A 20,337-nucleotide genomic window follows, 5' to 3' on the forward strand; every position below is an offset into this window, starting at 1 on the left:
ATCTAAATGTATTTACACTGGTGAAAACACTGAAAAGCTCTCTTACTGTGAAGTTGTTGAGAAATTGCGTTGAAAATTTAGATCTTTATGAAAGGTTTGCAGAAAGAAAATAAGTCTTATAAGCATGTTCACAATACTTAAGGTAACATTTAATAAACATTTGTCAGCAAATGTTTGAAAACACACCCCAACAACAGGCTGCATCATATTCCCTCTTCTGAAGCTCTCCCTCTCCAGAAAACAAAAATAATAATTAAAAGAGACAGTTTCAGTTGCATGCCAATGTTAGATGAAGGGGAGTGATCTCAAAAATACTCAATGTTCACACTTTGTGAGATTAAGCATTAGGATTTGTATTACAGCATTATGAAATCTTACAATGCAGCAGAAACCTCTTATAGATTAGGCTTCCAGGAGCACCTAAGCTGACTATAAGCATGAGAACTATATGCCCCTTTCCTTATTGCTACATCTTCATTTACTTCAGCTAGGTTTCCAAGCAACAAAACATTTTTAGACAAAAGAACTGTCCTGTGTAAATATCAAAGAAAAGCTCAGGCTACTGATCAACACACACTCATGTTTCTTAAGGTTATAGAATATATTCTAGAATACATAAGGGAAGCCCAACAAAGTTATTAAAAACTTGACTATGACAAGAGTTACATGGGAAACAGCTATAGGAGACAACCCTACCCTGACAAAAAAACCCCACCTGCCTAACCCTGAGTAGAGATAAAATTTTAGGTACTTACCTCTTTGGATAATCGTGTGAATACATCTCCTCCCCTGAGAAAATCCAATATTAAATATAGCTTCCCTTCAGTCTGAAAGGCTTCAAAAAAAATTAAAAAAAAATAAAGTCAATCATTGTGTGACAAAAGGTGATCTACAAAACAGATCTGAATGCTTTTATAATTTGGGAATTTCAGTGAAAGAGAATACTTTTGTTATGAAACGGAAATAATTCTGCAGCACATGAGGTAATTTACTGAACGATTACTTCCTCCTTCACAGAAGACAATCTTAGTCATAAGAGATCATGAAAATACTCTTCTTTTATTTCTCCTTTGTCAAAAAAGGAAATACCAAGTATATGAATTACTGTGTTTTGGCTTTACTCGAGTAAAAAAATCTCCACAGAACTTATAAGAATTTTCCAGGAAATCTTGAATTTCAAAAATACTTAACCTAAAGCTTTTATATACATGTGGATTTATATTCCTTTTTTAGTCTTGTCATTTAAACTTGTAAGAACCTAATTTGGGCACCACAAAACTGAGAAAGAACCAGACCAGCTATGCCTTCAAGTATTGAAAGAAACTGTAGCAGAAAAAAAATAAATACCAACCATAGTGCAGTTTGACGATAAATGGATGATTTACTTCTACTAATATATCTCTCTCCATTTTTGTACGAACTCTATCCCGAACTGGGGAAAAAAAAAAGAAAAAAGAAAAAGGACTAGTATGAAACAAATGTATTTGGCATAATACAAACGGAGCAGAAATTAGGATATGGAAAGTCTTTGCTGTCTAAAGAAATACTTTTCCTTGTTATTTGGTTTTAAATTTTAAGTCTCCCACAAAACACACGCTTTCAGACAACTCTATTTTGTTTCTTACCTGTCCCAGTTTCCTTAATGTCTACATTTTTTTCCCCCCGAACACATCCCAATATTTTGTGATTAACCATATTACTTTCAAGAAAAAGAGCTCATATCTACACTTCCAGGCAGCTAACCTCAGCCTCTGAATTAACTATCCGTACTGAATATATATTTTCCGTCTTTTAAGATTACTTCTTCATCTTCAACTAGTAAGAATCCCTATTTACACACAGTGAAGTAGCAGCCATTAAAGTCTCTGCAGAAAGTCAAAACAGTAAGTTAGTTTGCTATGGCACCTATAACAAGAGGGAATAACATTTTTAACCACAGTAGAGTTCTAACTTAACAAAAGACACAAGGAAAATTGTTTATGAAATTAATTTGTTTTAATATAATGAAAAGACTCAACAGAATTAAATAATGCAATTTTATATTTTGAAAGAGTACTTTTTACCACATAATTAAAGCTATCTGGACAAATTTAAAGTAATTCTAAAACATGAACTTACAAGTTACTCTAGAACAAAAAGCTAGGTTCGGAGAAAAGTTATAGACTCACTGAAAAATATTTAAGATTAAAAAAAATTTTAAAAAGAAGTATTTACAAGACTCATTTAAGAGGTACAGGTGCACTGAAAACCATTTTCTAAAGTTCCAATTCAAAAGACACACGTACCTTTTAAAGAAGCTTTTTTCAATACTTTCATTGCATAAAGTTGCCCAGCATCAGGACCAATTATTTTCCGTACGAGGAAGACCTGACAATATAAACACCACTTTTAAAATTAGTGCAAAAAATATTTTATGTAAACCTGACTAAAAGACATTACTGTGTCTTTGCTTTAACTTCATTCACAAAGATAAGGAGATAGCATATTCCTAGTCCCATCCCATTCCTCAAAAACTCCAAGGAATGAAAAGATGCCAAATATTCACAGCAAGTCTTTTTGCATAAGCAAGCTTAGTAATCAAATAAGCAACTATCACGAAGCATTACAAACCACCTATTAATTTCAGACAGCTTTCCATGTTCTTTCCTAAGTATACATCTTTAAAGGAAGGGAAAAATTGCATTTCCTTAACCAGACTAGAGGTACATGCACCACCAAGCTCTCTGAAGTATTCAGATTGGTCATAAACTATACATTCTTTCCTATAGCAACCCATTTAAATAAGTACTTATCAAGAAAGTACTTACATAAATGTGCTTCTTTATATTACTTTCCTGGAGAATGACAATTCTGCCTGGTCTGCCACCTCCTAAGAGATTTTTGAGGTTTAAGACCCAAGTCTCAAATATGTAACAGGCTTTATTAATGAATTCTGTAAGAGTGGCAAGATGAAAGCAAGGAAACCTCACCATCTAAGATCAAAGCACCCTTTCCCTCTGGAATAGCAACTCCAACAGGTTTTTCTACTCTTTTTCTTTCCAGAGGAGTTTTAAAGATAGATGGTATATAACTTGACACTAAGAAAAAGCATCATATTAGATGTATTCGTACTGCATTATTTTACCTATCTCCACTGACTGATATTCTAACTACTACGTCTTTCAATTTACAAAACGGTTTAGTATGTGCTCCTGTTTCTAAGGCATTCTTCTTATAATAGCAATTATTAGTTATAAGGAATGTTTGTACCATAAAAAAAAAAAAGTACGAGTCACAAGAGAATGCCAAGAGCTACCCAAAATTGCCTCTCTGATCTTACCTTATTCATATTTTCAATAACACTAGATTTATTCACATATATACCTTGTTAGAAATTATTAAATAGCTAGAAAATATTTTTTAAGAGAAAAACCAATTAAGCTTGTTAAATTTTCCATTCTAGAATCAGAAATTCATACACTGTCACTGACTGAGTTGAACAAGGTTGGGAGAGGGGTTGTTTTTATTTTAAGCTCTGGTTAGAAGAAAAATGTCATCATGTTTCAAGGTTATCAGGCATTTTGTTTAGGTTTTGCCCAATGACTGACCTACAGTGCCGCTCTCCTATTATATGATGTTGATACTCGTATAGTAAAGGGAGTAATTCAGACACCAGCAAGTAAAAAAATATCTGTAGATTAATACACCCACAACTGTAAAAGTAAAATTGATAAGCATGTACAAATATTTTAGTACTTGATAACTAGCCGCTTGTAAGAATGTAAGGAATTCATGTACAAGTTACAAATTCTAGCTAGTAAGGGTCAAAATAGCAGCCACTGAAAACAACTCAAGCACCATCTATTTAGTTTGTAGACAAAATCCCCATAATCCCACATCCTGCGGAGGAGATACAACAGTCACTTGTTCGATTGTAAAGCAAAATCAAGATGGGCACATCTTGCACAAATCGATTCACCTAAGCAAATGCAGGACCATTTTCAGCAGACCGGGTGCTGAAGCCTCAGGAGGTTATCAAAGGCTGAACAAACTCAGTAACAGACATGAGGTTTAACCCTTCATTTCTGTGAAACTGTTAAATCCTGCACAGATGTTGAAAAAGACAGGTAGAGGATGGGCTGTAGCACTATACTAGCCAAAGCAAACAAAGCTTGTGTTTGCTAAACCCAAAGGGAGATCCCTGGGAAATATGAACTGGAGAGAGAAAACAAACACCAGGAAGGCAACAATCATTGACCGCTGTTTGTTTTTTCTTTTCAACAGAAAGCAACAAATACTAGATAAAATGAGCTCTGTTCAGACAGGCAACAGTTACTGTCCAATTCTTAAAGTTGGTTCCTGAACCAAGTACTGCCAGGTTTCAAAAGCTCTAAAACAGACATCTCACCAAGCTGTTGGGATTCTGAGCCAGAAGTCTGAACTCTGTAAGTAAGAACCTGTCTGAGTCATGGCTAAGATGTCCATACCAGATGTACTGAACCTTAAGATAGCTTAAGATGTCTCAAGTCAGGAGTAATAAGCGCACAGAGCCTTTTAGTCCCTGAAGATGAGAGGCATGTGAGAGAACTGGAAACCAACACTACCAGATTAAGAAATCTTGCTTAAGCTGTAAAACATTAAGAAACATTTTAAAGTCTATTTTTTAAACTAACACTTATTCACAGAATGCCTTCCTAATGTCTCCATTTTTGCCCTCTCATACGACTCTGTGCAGAGGTTTGCTCCTGACACAAGACTGACAAAACCAGCAGAAGAACAGGAAAATGGAAACATACCTAAAGCTGATTGTCTGATTTTTGTGTGTTGCAAAATACCTAGTTTAAGAGTCTGGTTTTAAAAAATAAATTAGCTTCTTATACACTAGGATTAATATTTTAATTAACGTGTTTCAAACTAGTGACTGAGACATTTGATTTTTAATTTGATTTCCGCCATGTGACACAAAGTGGCACATTACAAAAAGAAATTATTTTAACCAAAAAAATTCCCATATTTCTTCTATAACCTACTTGAATAATTGTTTACTTAGTGTCTTTTAACTGTAGATCACTTGACAAATACAGCAAAATAAAAAACCTGAAATACATTTCCCAGGTTATTTACTTTATTGTTACTTTGGTTCAAGTTCCAAACTACCGCAATCATTCTTCTGTATCTACAGCAATATGGATTTCATATATTGAAGAGAGCCAAACATTCACAGTGTGTCAAGTACCATCATTAACAGACAAATCACCATCTCCTCCAGAAGCATCTATCGATCTCTATTACACTGCTGATGCCGCCCAAGCATCAACCCAAACTACAGATGATGTGAGGCAACCTATATGGAACAGAGATATTATTCATTCTGATTCTTCACTAGACGCTGCAATAAAGTCTCGAGGCAGTCAAAAACACCATGATTTTATTCCGAATAGCCATGGCATTAGACAAACAGAGCTTGACAACACCATAGCTGTTAAATAAAAGCCACCCCTAACTCTATAACCCAACTGGTAAAATCCCTTGCTGTTGGTGCTATACCTCCCATGAAGCTGCAGATGCCAGTCCAGATGAACTACAAACATGCCTCTATGTTCAGTTAAAGCAAACCGTAACTTTCCATGGCAGACCTCCTAAAATTTGCTACTGACTCACCCTTCTGCCTAGAAATTGAGGCTGTTGCCCTCTCTGTCTCCAATATGATTTGGTGTCCTGCTATAAACAGTGCTCCCTTGGCACTAAAGCAAGATTAGAAAGAAAAAAAAAATAAAAATGAAATTTGTCAGTAACTTTTCAAACATTCCCAGCGACTCTGCTATGGCACTGCCTTTCTTATCCAAAAATGTACTTGAGCTAACTCCTCCTGGGCTGACTGTCTGAACATTTCTGAGAAAGACATCGCTTTTCCTCTAAAAAAGGTGAAGTCAGAAAGGCTGTCATAGGAAAAACAAAAAAATCCCACATCAACCAACTGCAAAACAGGATGGATAACTTCCTCCAAAACAGAGGAATTTTCACAAGATATCTGCCTATACTCAGATTTGTTAGGTTTATACCCAACCTTGGGAGTAAAACATTAATAAGACAAAGCAGGCTCAAAGCAGACATCAGACGAAAACAAAGTTTGTTATCTTACCTTTCCAAATGATCCCTGTCCAAGAACCTTAAGTAGTTCAAACTGTGCTGGATCTGCTTTCTCACATCCTTCTTTCACATGATGTGTGATAGGAATTTCTTTCACACTTCCTTCATCCTATTATTTCAAGGCAAACAAAAATACAACAATGAACAGGCCTAAGTTAAGCAACTCTAGTTAGAAATACATATAAATGCCTGCTTCTTTTTTAAAAAAATAAAATATGTGAAATTCTAACAATGCATAAAAAAGCTGTTCAAATGAAGTTTTCCCATCCATCCTTTCTTAAATAAATGCAGCTAAAATTTCTAAACTGAAGCAAAATTTTCAAAAAGTGCTCATTTATTTCCTTTTGTCACAAATATTACAACTATAGCAAAGATGGATTTTCTTACATGAAAGGAATAAATACACAGATTTTTAAACCAAATCGAAGATGATCCTTCTGTGCTTCACCTCTATTTTAGCAGCCTCTAGTTTTCCCAGTGATTACTCTTCTCATCTTTCCCTTCCCTGAAATAGTCTTAATGAAAGCTAAATTGAATTTCATCATTTTAGGTAATTATTGCTTTTCACAGCAGCAAGTAATAAACATGGTCATTCAGTTGTAACTAAAGGAATATGCATCATTTGAAGAGCACAAATAAGATATGAGTCATCTTAAGAACTCTGCAAATTCTTGCATCCAACAGAAGAAACAGCTCTGAGGTGCAGAGCTCATGGAAAGACTACCCTGTGTGGAGACCTCCTTCAAAAAGCTGAGGGTAATTGTGAGGTAGGTAAAAGACTTAGTGTTCTGTTTACTTTTTCCTGTTACTCTCATCTTTATCAAAGCAGGGCACAGCAGCTACAATTGTGAAAAGGCAAACATTCATGATGAAAACAAATCAGATGATGTATTGCAGCTTTTATGGTGCAAGAGAAGTTTCTGTGAGCCAAAACAAGATGTCAAAACAAGCACCCCTGAAACTACACACTGCATGCTAAGGCCTACAACAGCAACCTCAGCTTGCGTGTCAAAAAGGAGAAGCACCCCTCAGCCCTATCAAGAACACCAATGAACTACTTGTACGCAGCAAACGCAACCCAGTCACAACAAAAATACCATCTGATTTGCAATACTTCGCTTTTAGGGTATCCAAATGATTATTAACAGTCCTCCTAACCTCTCTTTAGGTCTTCATCTTGAAAGCTTCTCTTAATAGAGACCAGGAAAACACCCTACCAACCTACAGTGCCTTGCTTTCACTCAATTCCAAGTACGAACACCACCAAAAAGAAACCTGACCACTTGATGAAACAGTTGGTTTTAGGAAAGAACATCATTCTATAGTCAGGTTGACTACAGAAAGTCTTGCTGCCCAAGACCATGCACAAACACCTACAACCAGCATTATCAGATTTGATACTGGAGTATCTAGATGAAATTCTCTAGGTGGGTTTACATAGAAATTCAGGGTAGAAATCTGATAATCTAAATGTGTATGTACTCACTGCAATAATTAAAAAAAAAAAAGGGGGGGGCACAATCATCACACTGCATTAATTTGTCCAGAGGGGGAAAGAAAGAGTTCAGACTAACATGTTAGTACATTCACAAACTGTATTCCAGCTGTTGTCACACAAGTCCTTGCCCTTCTTTGTTCACAAAAAAAACAGCCAACATACACTGATGACAGAGTGTATACATCCCAAGCTCGTTTCATCCATCCATCTTGTTGACTGTGCATATACATATTCATATGAAAAATGCGCATATCTTTTCATTTTTATTTATTTTCTTAAACACATGCCTGGAATTTAAGGCAGGTAAATACACTAGCATTTCAAGTCATCTGACAACAGATGAGAGCAGCAAGTTGTCTAGCTATACACCAAGTTGCACAACAGCCTTAATGGCTGCTTCTTTCTACGAAGTATGTAAATAAGCTATTTAGAAGCCGTTTTCCTTCACCATAGAATTTGTATTCCTTAACACTGCGAACCTTTGCATGAGAAAAGATCTTTAAGAGTTCACCTGCTCTTCTATTTATCACCCTCCTAGAGTCATTAGCGTGTGACATCACATGTGGTTGCTGTGGAGACTGAGTATTTCTAAGTATGAACTGAGGAGAAAAATGTTTTCCATGCAAATACAGGATAACTTGAGATGTATGAAACAAGTTATTTTTTATAAAGTGTTTTACCTTCATAAAAGATGTCTATATAATTTCACCTACTTAACTATCATTAAAGAACTAAAAATTGGTGTGACTGAAGTATAAAAAAAGACTTCTGCATCATCAACAAGAAATGAACAGGTAAGAGCTGAACAGATACATAAGCCAGTTTCATTTTCATTTCTAGTTTGGCTTCCATGAACTGAAGATTTGGTTATCTGATTTTGTGCTCTGTTGCTTGAGCAGCAAATCTATTTCAGGGCTCAGGTACGGGCTCCCACTGAGCTACCTTGCACAAGAGGTAACTATTCCCAGCAGGTTCAACAGAAGACAAAGCACCGAAAGAAACGCCGCAATCGGTTATGGCTTTGTGCCATCTTACTTCGTTGCAGCTTGACTGGTATGTAGCTCCAAGCACCTAACAAACAAGCTTGGCAACATCCTTCTGGTTCAAGCACAGTGAAAGATTGAGACAACCCATTGCTCATCTTTCCTACCTGTAAGATTACAATGACACGGACGGTTTATTTACTTACTCCACACCAGAAAACGTACAAGCACCACATGTTTCTACCCCCAAGAGTTTATTCTCCAAATCACTTACTTAAAAAGTTATTATTACCATACAAAGTAGTGGTTACAGCTGGCAATAAGATCTACTTGATACCTTCTTCCATCATCCTGTTCAAAAATATATGGATGGGTGTGTTGAAAAATGATGGCCAATTTTTCCATGCAAAGTCAGGCATTTTGCCACATACAGAATTAGTCTGAAGTTTAGTTTAAGATTTAGCCAGCATACAGAACACTGATCTTCAGCATCTCCTCAATACGCACATCACCAAGGCACTGGACAAAAATCATGCTCAACAGGGTTTATCTGGGATATTTCTACATAAAAGTCAAATTAACATACCAGTGTAAAAATTAATTCTTTTCTGAAATAGCATGAATTAAGTACCTTCTAGATGAATGCACAGCAACTACATTAAAAATTACCAAGAAAAAATAGATGACTGTAATAACAGCAGCATTATGCACATGGTGTATAAAAGGTTCAAGGCTGGACCAAGCGTTTTCTGAGGTTGAGGGATGTGTAAATGTTCTCTCTCCAGCACACAGAATCTGTTTTCATAAAGCACTGCCTCATGCAGCAAACTTTTCCAAACAAGGCACTTATGGACCCTACCAAGGTACTAATTTTCAAAATCATCTTTGAGACTTAGAGCCTCTTCAGATCTGGTCAAATAAAATGATAGGTTCAAAAGTTACTAAAGAGCAGGGAATGCATAAATTTTGCGTCAAAAGGAAGTCATGCTAATGAGTGTCTAAAGTGAACATCTATCAAATATACTTACATGGTAGGAATATGGTTCACCTTCTTCCATAGGCTCATCTGCCATTTTAAGGCCATTTAGCTAGAGAGAAGAAGGAAGGGGAATGAAGAAGAGAAAGAAAAAAAACACACAGAAAACAACATTAAGACCTAACAATTTCAAATAAGCAGAGTTCATAATTTGACCAATTTACGTTTCAGAGTACACTAGTGAAAACTGGTCTTCTTGTTGCTCTAATTTAAAACTGTAGTTTCAAACAAACACTACTGCTTAGTAGTTACATTTAGTATCTCCCTAACGTATCACATAGCTTATCCCTTCATAAATGCCATTCCATAGTAGTTTAATTGGAATCAATTTAAAATTCCTTCTTTAAAAGCTATAGATACCATCCATAAAAAAATAACACTAATGTAAAAGTCTTCCATTAGGCACAAAAATTATGTTGCCGATGCTTTTTGGAAACCTAAAAATCATGAAATCTGATGCTGAAAATTAGTTTGCAGTTTAAGGAGAAAAGATTCATAAGTGATTTCAAGTCTTTCTGGGGCAAGAGGGAGAAGTGCAAGACTAGGCAGAATGGAGGATACATACCACAGAATTCTTATGCACACAAAAAAAACCACCACAAAAACTATTCCCTTAAAAAATTAGATTCCTCTAAAATTTTGCTTGCATCAAGTTATTTAAATATCTAGCAAATAGAATAATCAAACTTTAACTAAGTACCTTTAGAAACTGTACATCTGTATATTAAAATATTTGTGGATCGATCTCAAAAATAAGACCTTTAAGTGGCAAAAAAATATAATATGCATCTGGACAGAAGCAAACAAATGTCATGCTCTTAAATGAGCAGAATACTTGCCAGCATTTGCCTACCCGCCTTTCGCACACTTCAAACCACAAAGAAGATATCAAGCCCACAGTGACAGTAAAAAAAAGTTTAATTTATAGATAAAATTATTTAGTTCAAAGCTCTCCTTAAGTAGCAAACAATTCAATGCTTTTTAACAATTGAAACAAAAAAATTAATACAGAAATATAGAGGACATGATCTGTTTCAACATGCAAAGCATTAATTAAAAATTGGAAATACCTGACTAAATAGGTGAAGCCAATTATGGATTTTGCTAGTGATAACTGCTAATTTATTTATATGTTAATTGTTCAGCATCCCTACCTTCACGTGGCATAGATCTCACAAAGCAAAATACTAACTAGAAATAACATAAGGAGACTCAAACTACTTTTTTCCTGAAAACAGAAGTTGAATCAATTAAGTTCTTAGATCGGGCCATGACAATTTTTTTCTTGTACTTCTGAATTTACCCAAAACGCATGCCTAAGATAGCACAATATGGTATGATTATTGGTATGTGAACTAGTAAAACACAGGACTACAAAGAATCTTGAAATGCCATCTGGACCATGCCCCTATTTAAAAACCAAACAGAAAACTTGACAAACAGGTAGGGCTGAAGGGACAGGTTTATACCACCACAACTGAGTCATCTAAGCAACCCTCAACCACTTCCACTGCTTCTTCTAGGACTCTTGAAATCAAGTAGAGCTTTTAAGAGCTAAGTCCTAAATTAATGAGTCTGATAAAATTAATTCTCCAATTTTTGTATCAAGATACTGGCACTTATTTTTGGACTATATCCTCACTGAAAAAAGAAAAAAAAAGTCAAGGAAAATAGCATGAGGCTTTAGTTACTTTCACTCTTCTCTAGTTTTTATTTATTTTAACCACAGTTTACACACATACTCTTCATATTAACTATAAACCATCAGTCTAACCCCCTGATGACATAGTCAACACATGTTCATCATTCATGTATATCATGCATTGCCACTCCAGTTTCTCAAGGCCAAAAATCACTAACCTATTAACCTGAATTCAGAAACCTCACATATGCTACAGAAACCAATGCTACTAGGTAATTTACTACATAACTTTTTTTTTTTTTGGCATAACCATTTTTTCCAAATTAGATACTGGGAGGGATGAGACACCCACTATACTCGCTCTTGTATGAATTAATTTGACACATCAAGAAATAACGCCAAAGTTCAGACCAGATATGAACTCTAACCTCATTTCAGACGGTTCACTGCCACGTGATTTCTTTTCACAATATCACTAGATTACATTCAAGCCTGCATTAACATGAGACCCACCAAAGTTGTCCTAAAAACTTATTTGGACCTAGTAAGAAAATGAGTTTCCACTCCAGGTGCTCAGAAATATGATACAATTGATCACTCATGGGCTTTAATTTCAACTGAATTCAGTGTGCATTTCACCTTTTCTTTCTCTAAACATGGTCAACGTTTTCCAAAGTGTTTTACTTGTATTTAAGCTCTGGAACCAATACCACAAGCCAGAAAAACTGTAGATACACTGAAAACAGTAGCTTAACTCCAGGCAATCAGATAAAGAAAGCTGTCACTGCTGGAATGGGGTTTTGAACCAAAAATCAGCATGTTATTTGATCTACATAGCTCCTGAGCACGCCGTGTAAGCATACTTCCAGCTTTATAGCAAATCAAATATAGTAAGTTATTGGATTTTTATGGCAGGTAATCAAATGTCATCTTAATTAACAATTTCCTATCGTACACTTTTCCCCTTCATTGTTGCTCACGTCCTGTTTTTTTTCCTGTCCAGTCTCTCTGTAACTACAGAGACTGGGATGCCTGCCAATTTTTAGTCCAGAGAATTTTACGTTCAAGTGCATGAAGCTACTTTTATTGCCTGATATACAGACTACGTTTTTGCCGTATTTGTTTGCGAACCCATGTCACTGTCCATTAAAAACACAAAACAACAGACAACAAGCAGCCCATTGGATTGCAACCCAAAGTCTAGTAGTTTGTTAGTTATTCAGGTAAAAAAATTCAATGACAAAAATCAAATCATTACTGTTCTGTACAGTTACTTATATTGACCAAGTTTCAGTAACATGAGTTTCCACTGTCCCCTGTATTAGGTAAAAAAAGAGAAGTTACAATTAATACTTAGTTCCCACCTCTATGGAAACTAAATACAAAATTCTGCTTCTGCAGCCAAGTGGGACCCCTTTTAGTGATTTAATCAGTAATATTTGTGTACAAACATATATAGAACAGAACTATTTTGACCTCTAAGTCACTACTCACTAACTACCTATGAATGCACAAGTTTCTTGAGAGTTAGAAAGCACAAATGTCTATAAAGAGAACAGGTGAAAGGAAGCCAGTACCATCATTCTGAAGGAGATTCTTTCATCCTTGAATCATTTTGTTGTTCAGTACTACTAAAGTCCTACAACTAACTGAACATTTTAAATATTAACTTTCACTAAAACACAAACTAAACTCAGACTTTACAGAAACAGTGCCAATACCTTCCAAATAAAAAGAAAAAATTAAAGCCAGGCAAGGTATTCCATATTGTTGATAAGTATAAAAATAACCAAGGTCACTACATAAAAAGAGATGAGAACAAAGTTAGGGTCAGACAACCTGGCAGGTAAGAAACTTACTTTTCCAGAGGTGCAGGCTAAGAGACCCAATTCTCCGATGCTAAACTGCCTCTGAGGTAACACAGTGCAATCTGCCTTCTGATTTAAATAGCTGCGATGGATCCCATGACTAGCTGGGACTGTACCCTGTTACCTTGGGAGAATATCCAAAGGGCTTTTGTGGGCTGGTAAAAAGCTTAACCACTATTGCACATGTTTTTCCTCTGATAATTACAGCAGAACAGAGCAATACCAGTATTACCAAAGATTAGAATCTTCTTCCCCCCCATATTAAGGATGTTTTAACAGTTTACATGGTAAGCGCGTTATGGTTTGGTGGCCCTATAGGTGTCGGCCAAAAGAAGCTAGACAAATGGACAGCAGAAATGCCTAACTACAAGAAAAAGCAGTAGAACATGTCAAGCTTGTTCATTCTGCCCTGTTTTTATGTCTCTTCATTTAGGCATTCAAACAGAATTAAAAATTTTATAGAAAAAACAGAACTTGGAATTTTGTAATCATAAAATTATCTGAAGTAGAAAGTGTTATTCGTCACCACTCACGTATAATCTAGTCTGGCTTCAAACAGGTAAAATTCTACATACAGACCAACAAAAGCTTCTGCATCATCCACGGCTCCTCCTTCACTGCACTCAATTTGCTAAGGTACTGCAGCTACAGCCACCAGACCCACACCTCTCAATGAACACAAGACAAACCAGTTTGCTTCCCCACATACAAAAGTATTACTTCAAATACTTATTTCAAAATGTTAGAGTTGAAGCTTACATTAGAAACCCCAATTATTTTGAAGAGACTTTGGAAAAAAAATCCTTTGGAAAAAATCCTGCTAAGACAACTACATTTGTTCCTCATTTATTTTGAATTACATCTGCAGAGAGTTTGCATCATTAATTTAATTAGCAACACACTGGCCTGCTGAATCTTATTTCCTGAGACAGGTTTGAGAAATTTGGGGGTTTTCCATGCAGCCAAGCAGGTGAGGGGTTTTATTATTCTTTAAAAAAAGTCTAAGAGTCACTGTGAACAAACCTGAAGCTTCAAGGCACCTGTTCTTCCTATAAAACATCCACAACTTTTCTTCATGCAATAGTCATCTTTTTTTTTTTTTTAAAATGTGGATATTGTTATTGTGCGCAGGTGCCCAAACTGGATTCAGTGCTCTTTACCGCCTGGGCTCACATGCTTTTGGGAAGGAAGAATTTCACCCAGTACAATAACCAACCCCATGATGTGGAAGACGAGGCAGTGTTATTAGGGTTACCCATCACAGAGTTACACCAACCACAGCCCAGTCCCACCCTCCCATGATGTGACCAGAGCAAGGATGTCTCGCCAATGGCAGGGCCCACGTGAGACTCTGCAGGTCTACGCTGAACCTTCTTCTCAAACCCTGTGCTAGTCTCAGTCCCTCAGACCCTTCTACAAAAGGAAGAGGCCAGGTAACTCAGTCACATTGTCTTTAAACATACCAAGAGAGGAAGATAAAGCCAGCTACCTTAAAAAAAAAAACAACAAAAAAACCCAAAACCACAACATAAAATGCTTAAACCCATAATCAATTACAAGGGAAAGTTATAAAGTTCTTTTCCTGTGGCAAATAAATCATACATTCAGACAGGATAACAATCCTTCAGCCACATGCAAGTACTAATTTTAAGAGAACATTTTGATCCTTCCCATTATCAGAGATGAGGGGAGAATTACGTGTGTCTCAGACTAGCTACAGCAATGACAAGATGCAAACCTAACCACAAGCACAGGGGTCACTGAACTGGTGAAGGACTTGAGATCTTTTCACTGCTGCCTGTCTGGGAGACAACTGTAATTCAATAATCAAAGGACATAAAGAAGCCACTCTAGAAATTGTGTTTAATGGCAGATTAGAGAATACTGGAAAAGGGCAAAATTTAAACTTGATGAAAACAACATATTTCAAATTTTATTCTTAATGTGGTGAAGACTTACATCTACTACGTACTAAAATTCTGTATACTATGAGTTAACAAACCACACCGTTCTTCTGATTTAGGGTTATTGCGAAGTCTCTCCAAAGCTATTCTGTGGGAACTGAGGTGAGTTACATCGAACAGACCCCCTGCTCCATTTAGAGACTCAGAATACTATAGCAGATTTCCAAAATGATCTTCAGAAGTGCTATACCAAAACAGAATTATTATTATTATTATATTGCAGCACTTCTCAATGCATAAAGACACCCATTGTTTTCCATTTAAGAGTATTAATGTGCTTGCTTTTTTTTATGGCAGTTTGTTCTCATAATTCTTTATAGAAACTGTACATTGTTGCAATGGTTGAGGGTACTTAGTTCAAGTTACATGCAATACTACTTTTTTTTTTTTTTTTAGCATAACACCACCTAATTGTGGAGATTTTCAGAGATGCACAAAACTAGGTAGCTGAGTCATCCACATCCCTGCCAGTAATTACTCACAGAGGAGTTATGCAACTCCTAACACTGACAAAATTCGGTGGCCTTTGACAAACTAGGCTCAGAACATGCTTAAGAGGATGGGCTAAAAACATGAGCCAAAATCAAAGATGTTATTTATTTAAATTAGCACGGGCAACAGATTATGTCCAACAGCAGCAAAGCTCAACTCATGAGCATGCCTTTTGAAAGGCAGCAACTTCCAGTGCAGACCAGTTTTCCAGCAGAATAGTTTAATTTCCAGTCACTTTGTTGTTTCAGCCTTGTCTTCCTTGTCACTGTCAGCCAATTAAGCAACTGGCTTCTGAAGTATTTATTTCAAAAACAAATATTTGAGTATGAGGTTACATTTATGCAATTCACAGCATTCATGTATTGCAAACAGCATCCTCTTAAGTCAATTACACTTCTCCTTTTAAATGCAAGACTACTTCCATTAAACAGGCAGAAAATTCCAAACTTACTGTATTCTGCCCAATTCCAAGTATTTTTGCACTTCATTCAGCTTGGTCAATAAAATGGCAACATTTACTTTGCTGTTTCTTTACAGACTGCAATCATATTTTCATAATCTACAACAGCTGATTATAATCAACACCCTCATACCTATTTTCTATTACCATGACAATATTTATTAATCCTATATTTAGGAGGAAAGAAGTTCACTCAATATTTGAAGCTTAAACTGCATAACACTGACCCTTTCTACCTATGCTTAAGGAATTCCCACAGTCAAAAAACTGCTTCACAAGTGACACCGTCATAGGAATATAAAAGCAGATAGGAACAGCGCAGTATATGATCCAAAAATGTAATCCTTAGCATCCTCAAAGACCACCAGCATGAAAAAGGGCAAAATAATTCAATCCTAAATGTATTCCAAAAGTTCATGTTGTTTTTATGCCTTGAAGCATGAAAATTTGCTTCCTACCTTCAAGATCACATCTTTCCCTTGCCAACTGTTTTTACTTCGTCAACACAGGCGCTACTTCACTGGCAATGCACTTATTTCTAATAACATAATCCTAAATTTAGTCAACAAGCAGATCCCTCAGAGAGAACTGCTTCTCAAATTTCTCCTCCTATGCTACAGCTGATAGACAAGAGCACTAGTAAGCGCAAGTAAGTTAGTCTTCAAAATAGAGGACAATTTCATGGCAATAATGTTGACTGTAGTTCCAGCAAGGCCAAGGTGACCAAGACCTACCGGATTGCCAACATAAGGTTGTGGTAAGTACTATAGGCTATAATTAATTCTGTAAAATCTAAGTGAAGAATCCAAACCAAAATTCCTTTTAACACAAGAAAAACCTTTGTTAAATCCCCAAATGATACAAGTATAGAACTCCAACAAGTGAAAAGTACTACACATCCCCCAGATGTGCTTAATATTAAGCGTTATGGCAATAACAAGTATTTGCTAATGTAATTTGGGAACTTCATACGCAACTTGAAGAAACCGGCTGTAGTATAAATGGAGTCTCAAACGCTGCTAGCCAAATGTAATCAGAGCACAACAGAAATAGTTGTACGCGGACCCTGTTAAGTAAGAAGTTCATGTACAGGCTTGAGGAAAATACAATTTAAAGAACAACTGTTGCAAACAGTTGCCTTCAGATGTTAAGAACACAGAGCTGTTTCAGTCTGACATCCACCAACCTAAGCCCTGTTCGCTACATGAGCACGACTTCAGAGCCTGGCTCCCACAGCATTGCATTGTCAAGTTCACGTCTCTCTATTAGCCCAAGCTCAGTAAAGTATTTGAAGATCCCTGAAACGTCACCACCGGCAGCAGAACTACCTGCCTGAGCTTTGGTGTGCTGGAGCTAGGGCCAGTTCTCCAGCCTCTTGCTAACTGCAAATACAATATTTATTGCAAAATCTGTACACAAGAACAGGACTGAGCACAATACTCTGAAAGTTGCACCAGCCTTGGTCTAGGGGTATTTGTCCAGCCAAAAATTACTGAGAGATGCACAATAACCACAAATGATCACATTTCAGCTGCAATACCCTAAGTTTCATTATTTTAACACTGATGTATCGCAATATTCTTAAAGAACAGATCAACAGGGCCAAGAAAGTTCTCAGACCTTCAATAAGCTTCATACCTTAACCACAGCATACTATTTTTACAAACCATAGGATTAACAAATAAGCTTTAAAGCTTCTGCTGAGTTTTTAATCCTTACCTGTAGCTTCACTAACATAATGAGGATTTCTCTAATATTAAGATACAGGGACTGCATCAAGTATTATTAGATCATTAGAATATTTTAAAGTGTTAAAGTATAACACCCATGGTATAGAAATGCATGCCCAGTAATTATAGTACTCGGAAGTGGCACACTGCAGACACAGAAAATAAAAAATGCTAAGAAATGTAAAACCTCGTGGCTTTATTCCTATTGTGAATTAGTTTTTTTTCCTTTACACGTATAAATTTTTATTAGAGAATAAAGTTTCACCATGGTCCTTTAAAGGATATCCTTTCACTCTTCCCAAAACTCTAAACTACGCCTGTTTTGCACACTTCGTACTTCAAGATGAATTTGCTACAGACCTTTTTACTTACGATAAGAAAAGTCTACTGCATCATGGAAAGCAAGTCTGACCAGTTTAAAGAAGCTTTATTTAGATAACATCTTTTGTGTGTCTTATACACCTAGGTGTAATCTTTTATTTGTCATACGTGATGATACTTGATACGCAATCCTATGCTTCTGATTTAAAAGTGCAAAAGTTTTAACTTCAGTGTCACATTCTGCTGAGATACATACATTATTACTGCATAACCAGTTTTACCATTTAATTATTATTTCTTTTAAGTAGCATTTGGTACTTGCTCATGGATCACCTGGAGTGCTAAGCAGTATGTCAAATACACTCTCGAAGTCATTCCTCGTTCTTCACAACCTTTAAACACCCAAACCTCAGTCACACACTCCTGGTTCGTTCCGTTAGTTGTGTGTACAATAATTATTGTATAGTTATTCAATGAAAAAGCAAAAGGACCTCTCCTAGCCACAACCCACCTGGACGCGCATCCAGATTAGTACAATCAAATGTTCAGAAGTTAAAGCAACTTTCCACAGGAGCTACGGCCATAAAACTGAGCGTTTACAGACAACCTCCAGAGCTGTATGCCAGCCGGGCACCCCACAGCCGCGACACGAACACCGCCGGGAAGGCGACACGAAGCTCGCCGGCCTTTCGGGCTCTTTCACAGGCGCTGTTCCTACGAGCTCGGCCGGCTCTGCTCTACCTCCACACGTGTCACTGCTGCACCCCGGCGGGGACCGCGCTTCCACACCGCTTTCCGCGCCCGGGGGCGGCGGCCTGGCCGCCCTCTCTGCGCCCGCCGGGCCGGGAGGCCTTGGCCCCCCGAGGGAGGCCGGCGGGGACGGGCTGCGGGTGGCGCCCGGGGGCCGCCGCCTGGCCGGGACGGGCCGAGCGCCCGGGAGGCCGCTCCGGGGGAGGGGGCGGGCGCAGGCCAGGTGCCCGGGCGGCGGGGGCCGGGCGGCAACGCCGGGGCGGGGGGGATCCCGGGGGAGGCGGCGGGCAGAGCGGGGGCAGCGAGGCGAGAGACCCGCGAAGCCGCGGAGGGGCGGGGGGAGGCCGGGGGCGTTGCGGTCTGCGGGGGCCGGAGGAGCGGGGGAGGCAGGTGGCCGTGGGGAGCCCCGCCCGCCCCGGCCCCACACTGACCTCGCCGCCGCTCACGTACAGCTCCATTTTGTGGCAGGGCTCCGGCTCCTCCGCCTCCTCCAGCGGAGCGAACGGCACCATGTCCCGGCTCTCCTCCTCCTCCTCACCGGGCAGCCGCTACGCATTCCCCGGCTTCAGAGGCGACGGGCAGCCGCGGCAGGCTCCCTCCTCCCGCCCATCGGGCGGCGGCGGCGGCGCTGGGGTTACGGCTACTGCTGCCGGCCGGCGGGAGCAGCTCCACTCTGCGCTCCCCCGCGCACACCCCCCAACATGGCGGCCGGCGGGGGCGGGGTCCGCGCGGCGTGGGGATGACGTCAGGGCGGGCCGGAGATTCCCCTGCATGGGGCGGGGGCGCGGTGACGCGCCGTGACGCTGCGGTGCCGTTAACGTTCGTCCCGGCCGCGCGGCGCCTCGCTGAGGGGACGGGACGGGACGGGACGGGGGCACGCTGGTTGGTGGCGCGGCCCTGCTGCGCTGCCCTGCCCTGCCGCCTGAGGGGAGACTGAGGGAGGGCCTCAGGGGGCCGTTCGAATCAGAACAAAAGGGGGAAAAGGAGCGATCGTGTGAGGGCGGTGAAGTGTCCCCTGCTTGAGAGACCCCTCGGCCCGCAGGGACGTGGCCGATCCCTGCCTTGGGTGCGGTGAATTCCCCTCAGGAACGCTGGCGGGCCCAGACGGCGAGCGGCCCCGGCGCGGGAAGGCGACGCCTCAGAGATTGGGTCTCCTACCCCATGAAGTGACAGAGGCGGGGAAAAAACACCAAGTTTAGTTTGGTTTTTCAACATTGAGAGGTGTCAGGAGAGGAAGCACGGGCGTCTGGAAAGTGGGAAGCCCACAGCCTGGTTCCTCCCGGGCTCTTGGTGAGACGCGAGGCGCGCATAAGCTGTGCCGGGCCGCGGGAGAGCAGAGCAGCGCCTTTGCCATGGCCGCAAACAGCGGACAGACGGATGGACGCCTTTGTATCCAGAGTGTGTTCAGAGAAACACAACAGTTATTTCCAAACCTGAGGGGGTAGAAAAAAAAAATGTGGATGA

The 20,337-nt window shown here is 39.1% G+C and overlaps 1 protein-coding gene across 3 annotated transcripts in view; it reads right to left on the reverse strand.

The window, feature by feature from the left end:
• The window catches only part of RPS6KA6 (ribosomal protein S6 kinase A6), a 41,704-nt gene extending 22,122 nt beyond the window's left edge, over positions 1 to 19,582 (reverse strand). For all 3 annotated transcript variants that reach the window (XM_063345912.1, XM_063345911.1, XM_063345910.1), the window contains exons 1-6: positions 19,305 to 19,582; positions 9,639 to 9,698; positions 6,122 to 6,238; positions 2,286 to 2,367; positions 1,352 to 1,432; positions 756 to 835 (exon numbers count right to left, since the gene is read on the reverse strand). In XM_063345912.1, coding sequence (XP_063201982.1) covers positions 756 to 835; positions 1,352 to 1,432; positions 2,286 to 2,367; positions 6,122 to 6,238; positions 9,639 to 9,698; positions 19,305 to 19,385 — 501 coding nt within the window. In that variant the 5' untranslated portion in view covers positions 19,386 to 19,582. The remainder of the gene's footprint in view (positions 1 to 755; positions 836 to 1,351; positions 1,433 to 2,285; positions 2,368 to 6,121; positions 6,239 to 9,638; positions 9,699 to 19,304) is intronic.
• Positions 19,583 to 20,337: the final 755 nt, after the last annotated feature.

This window comes from Chroicocephalus ridibundus, chromosome 9 (assembly GCF_963924245.1).
Source record: "Chroicocephalus ridibundus chromosome 9, bChrRid1.1, whole genome shotgun sequence".
NCBI lineage: Eukaryota > Metazoa > Chordata > Aves > Charadriiformes > Laridae > Chroicocephalus > Chroicocephalus ridibundus.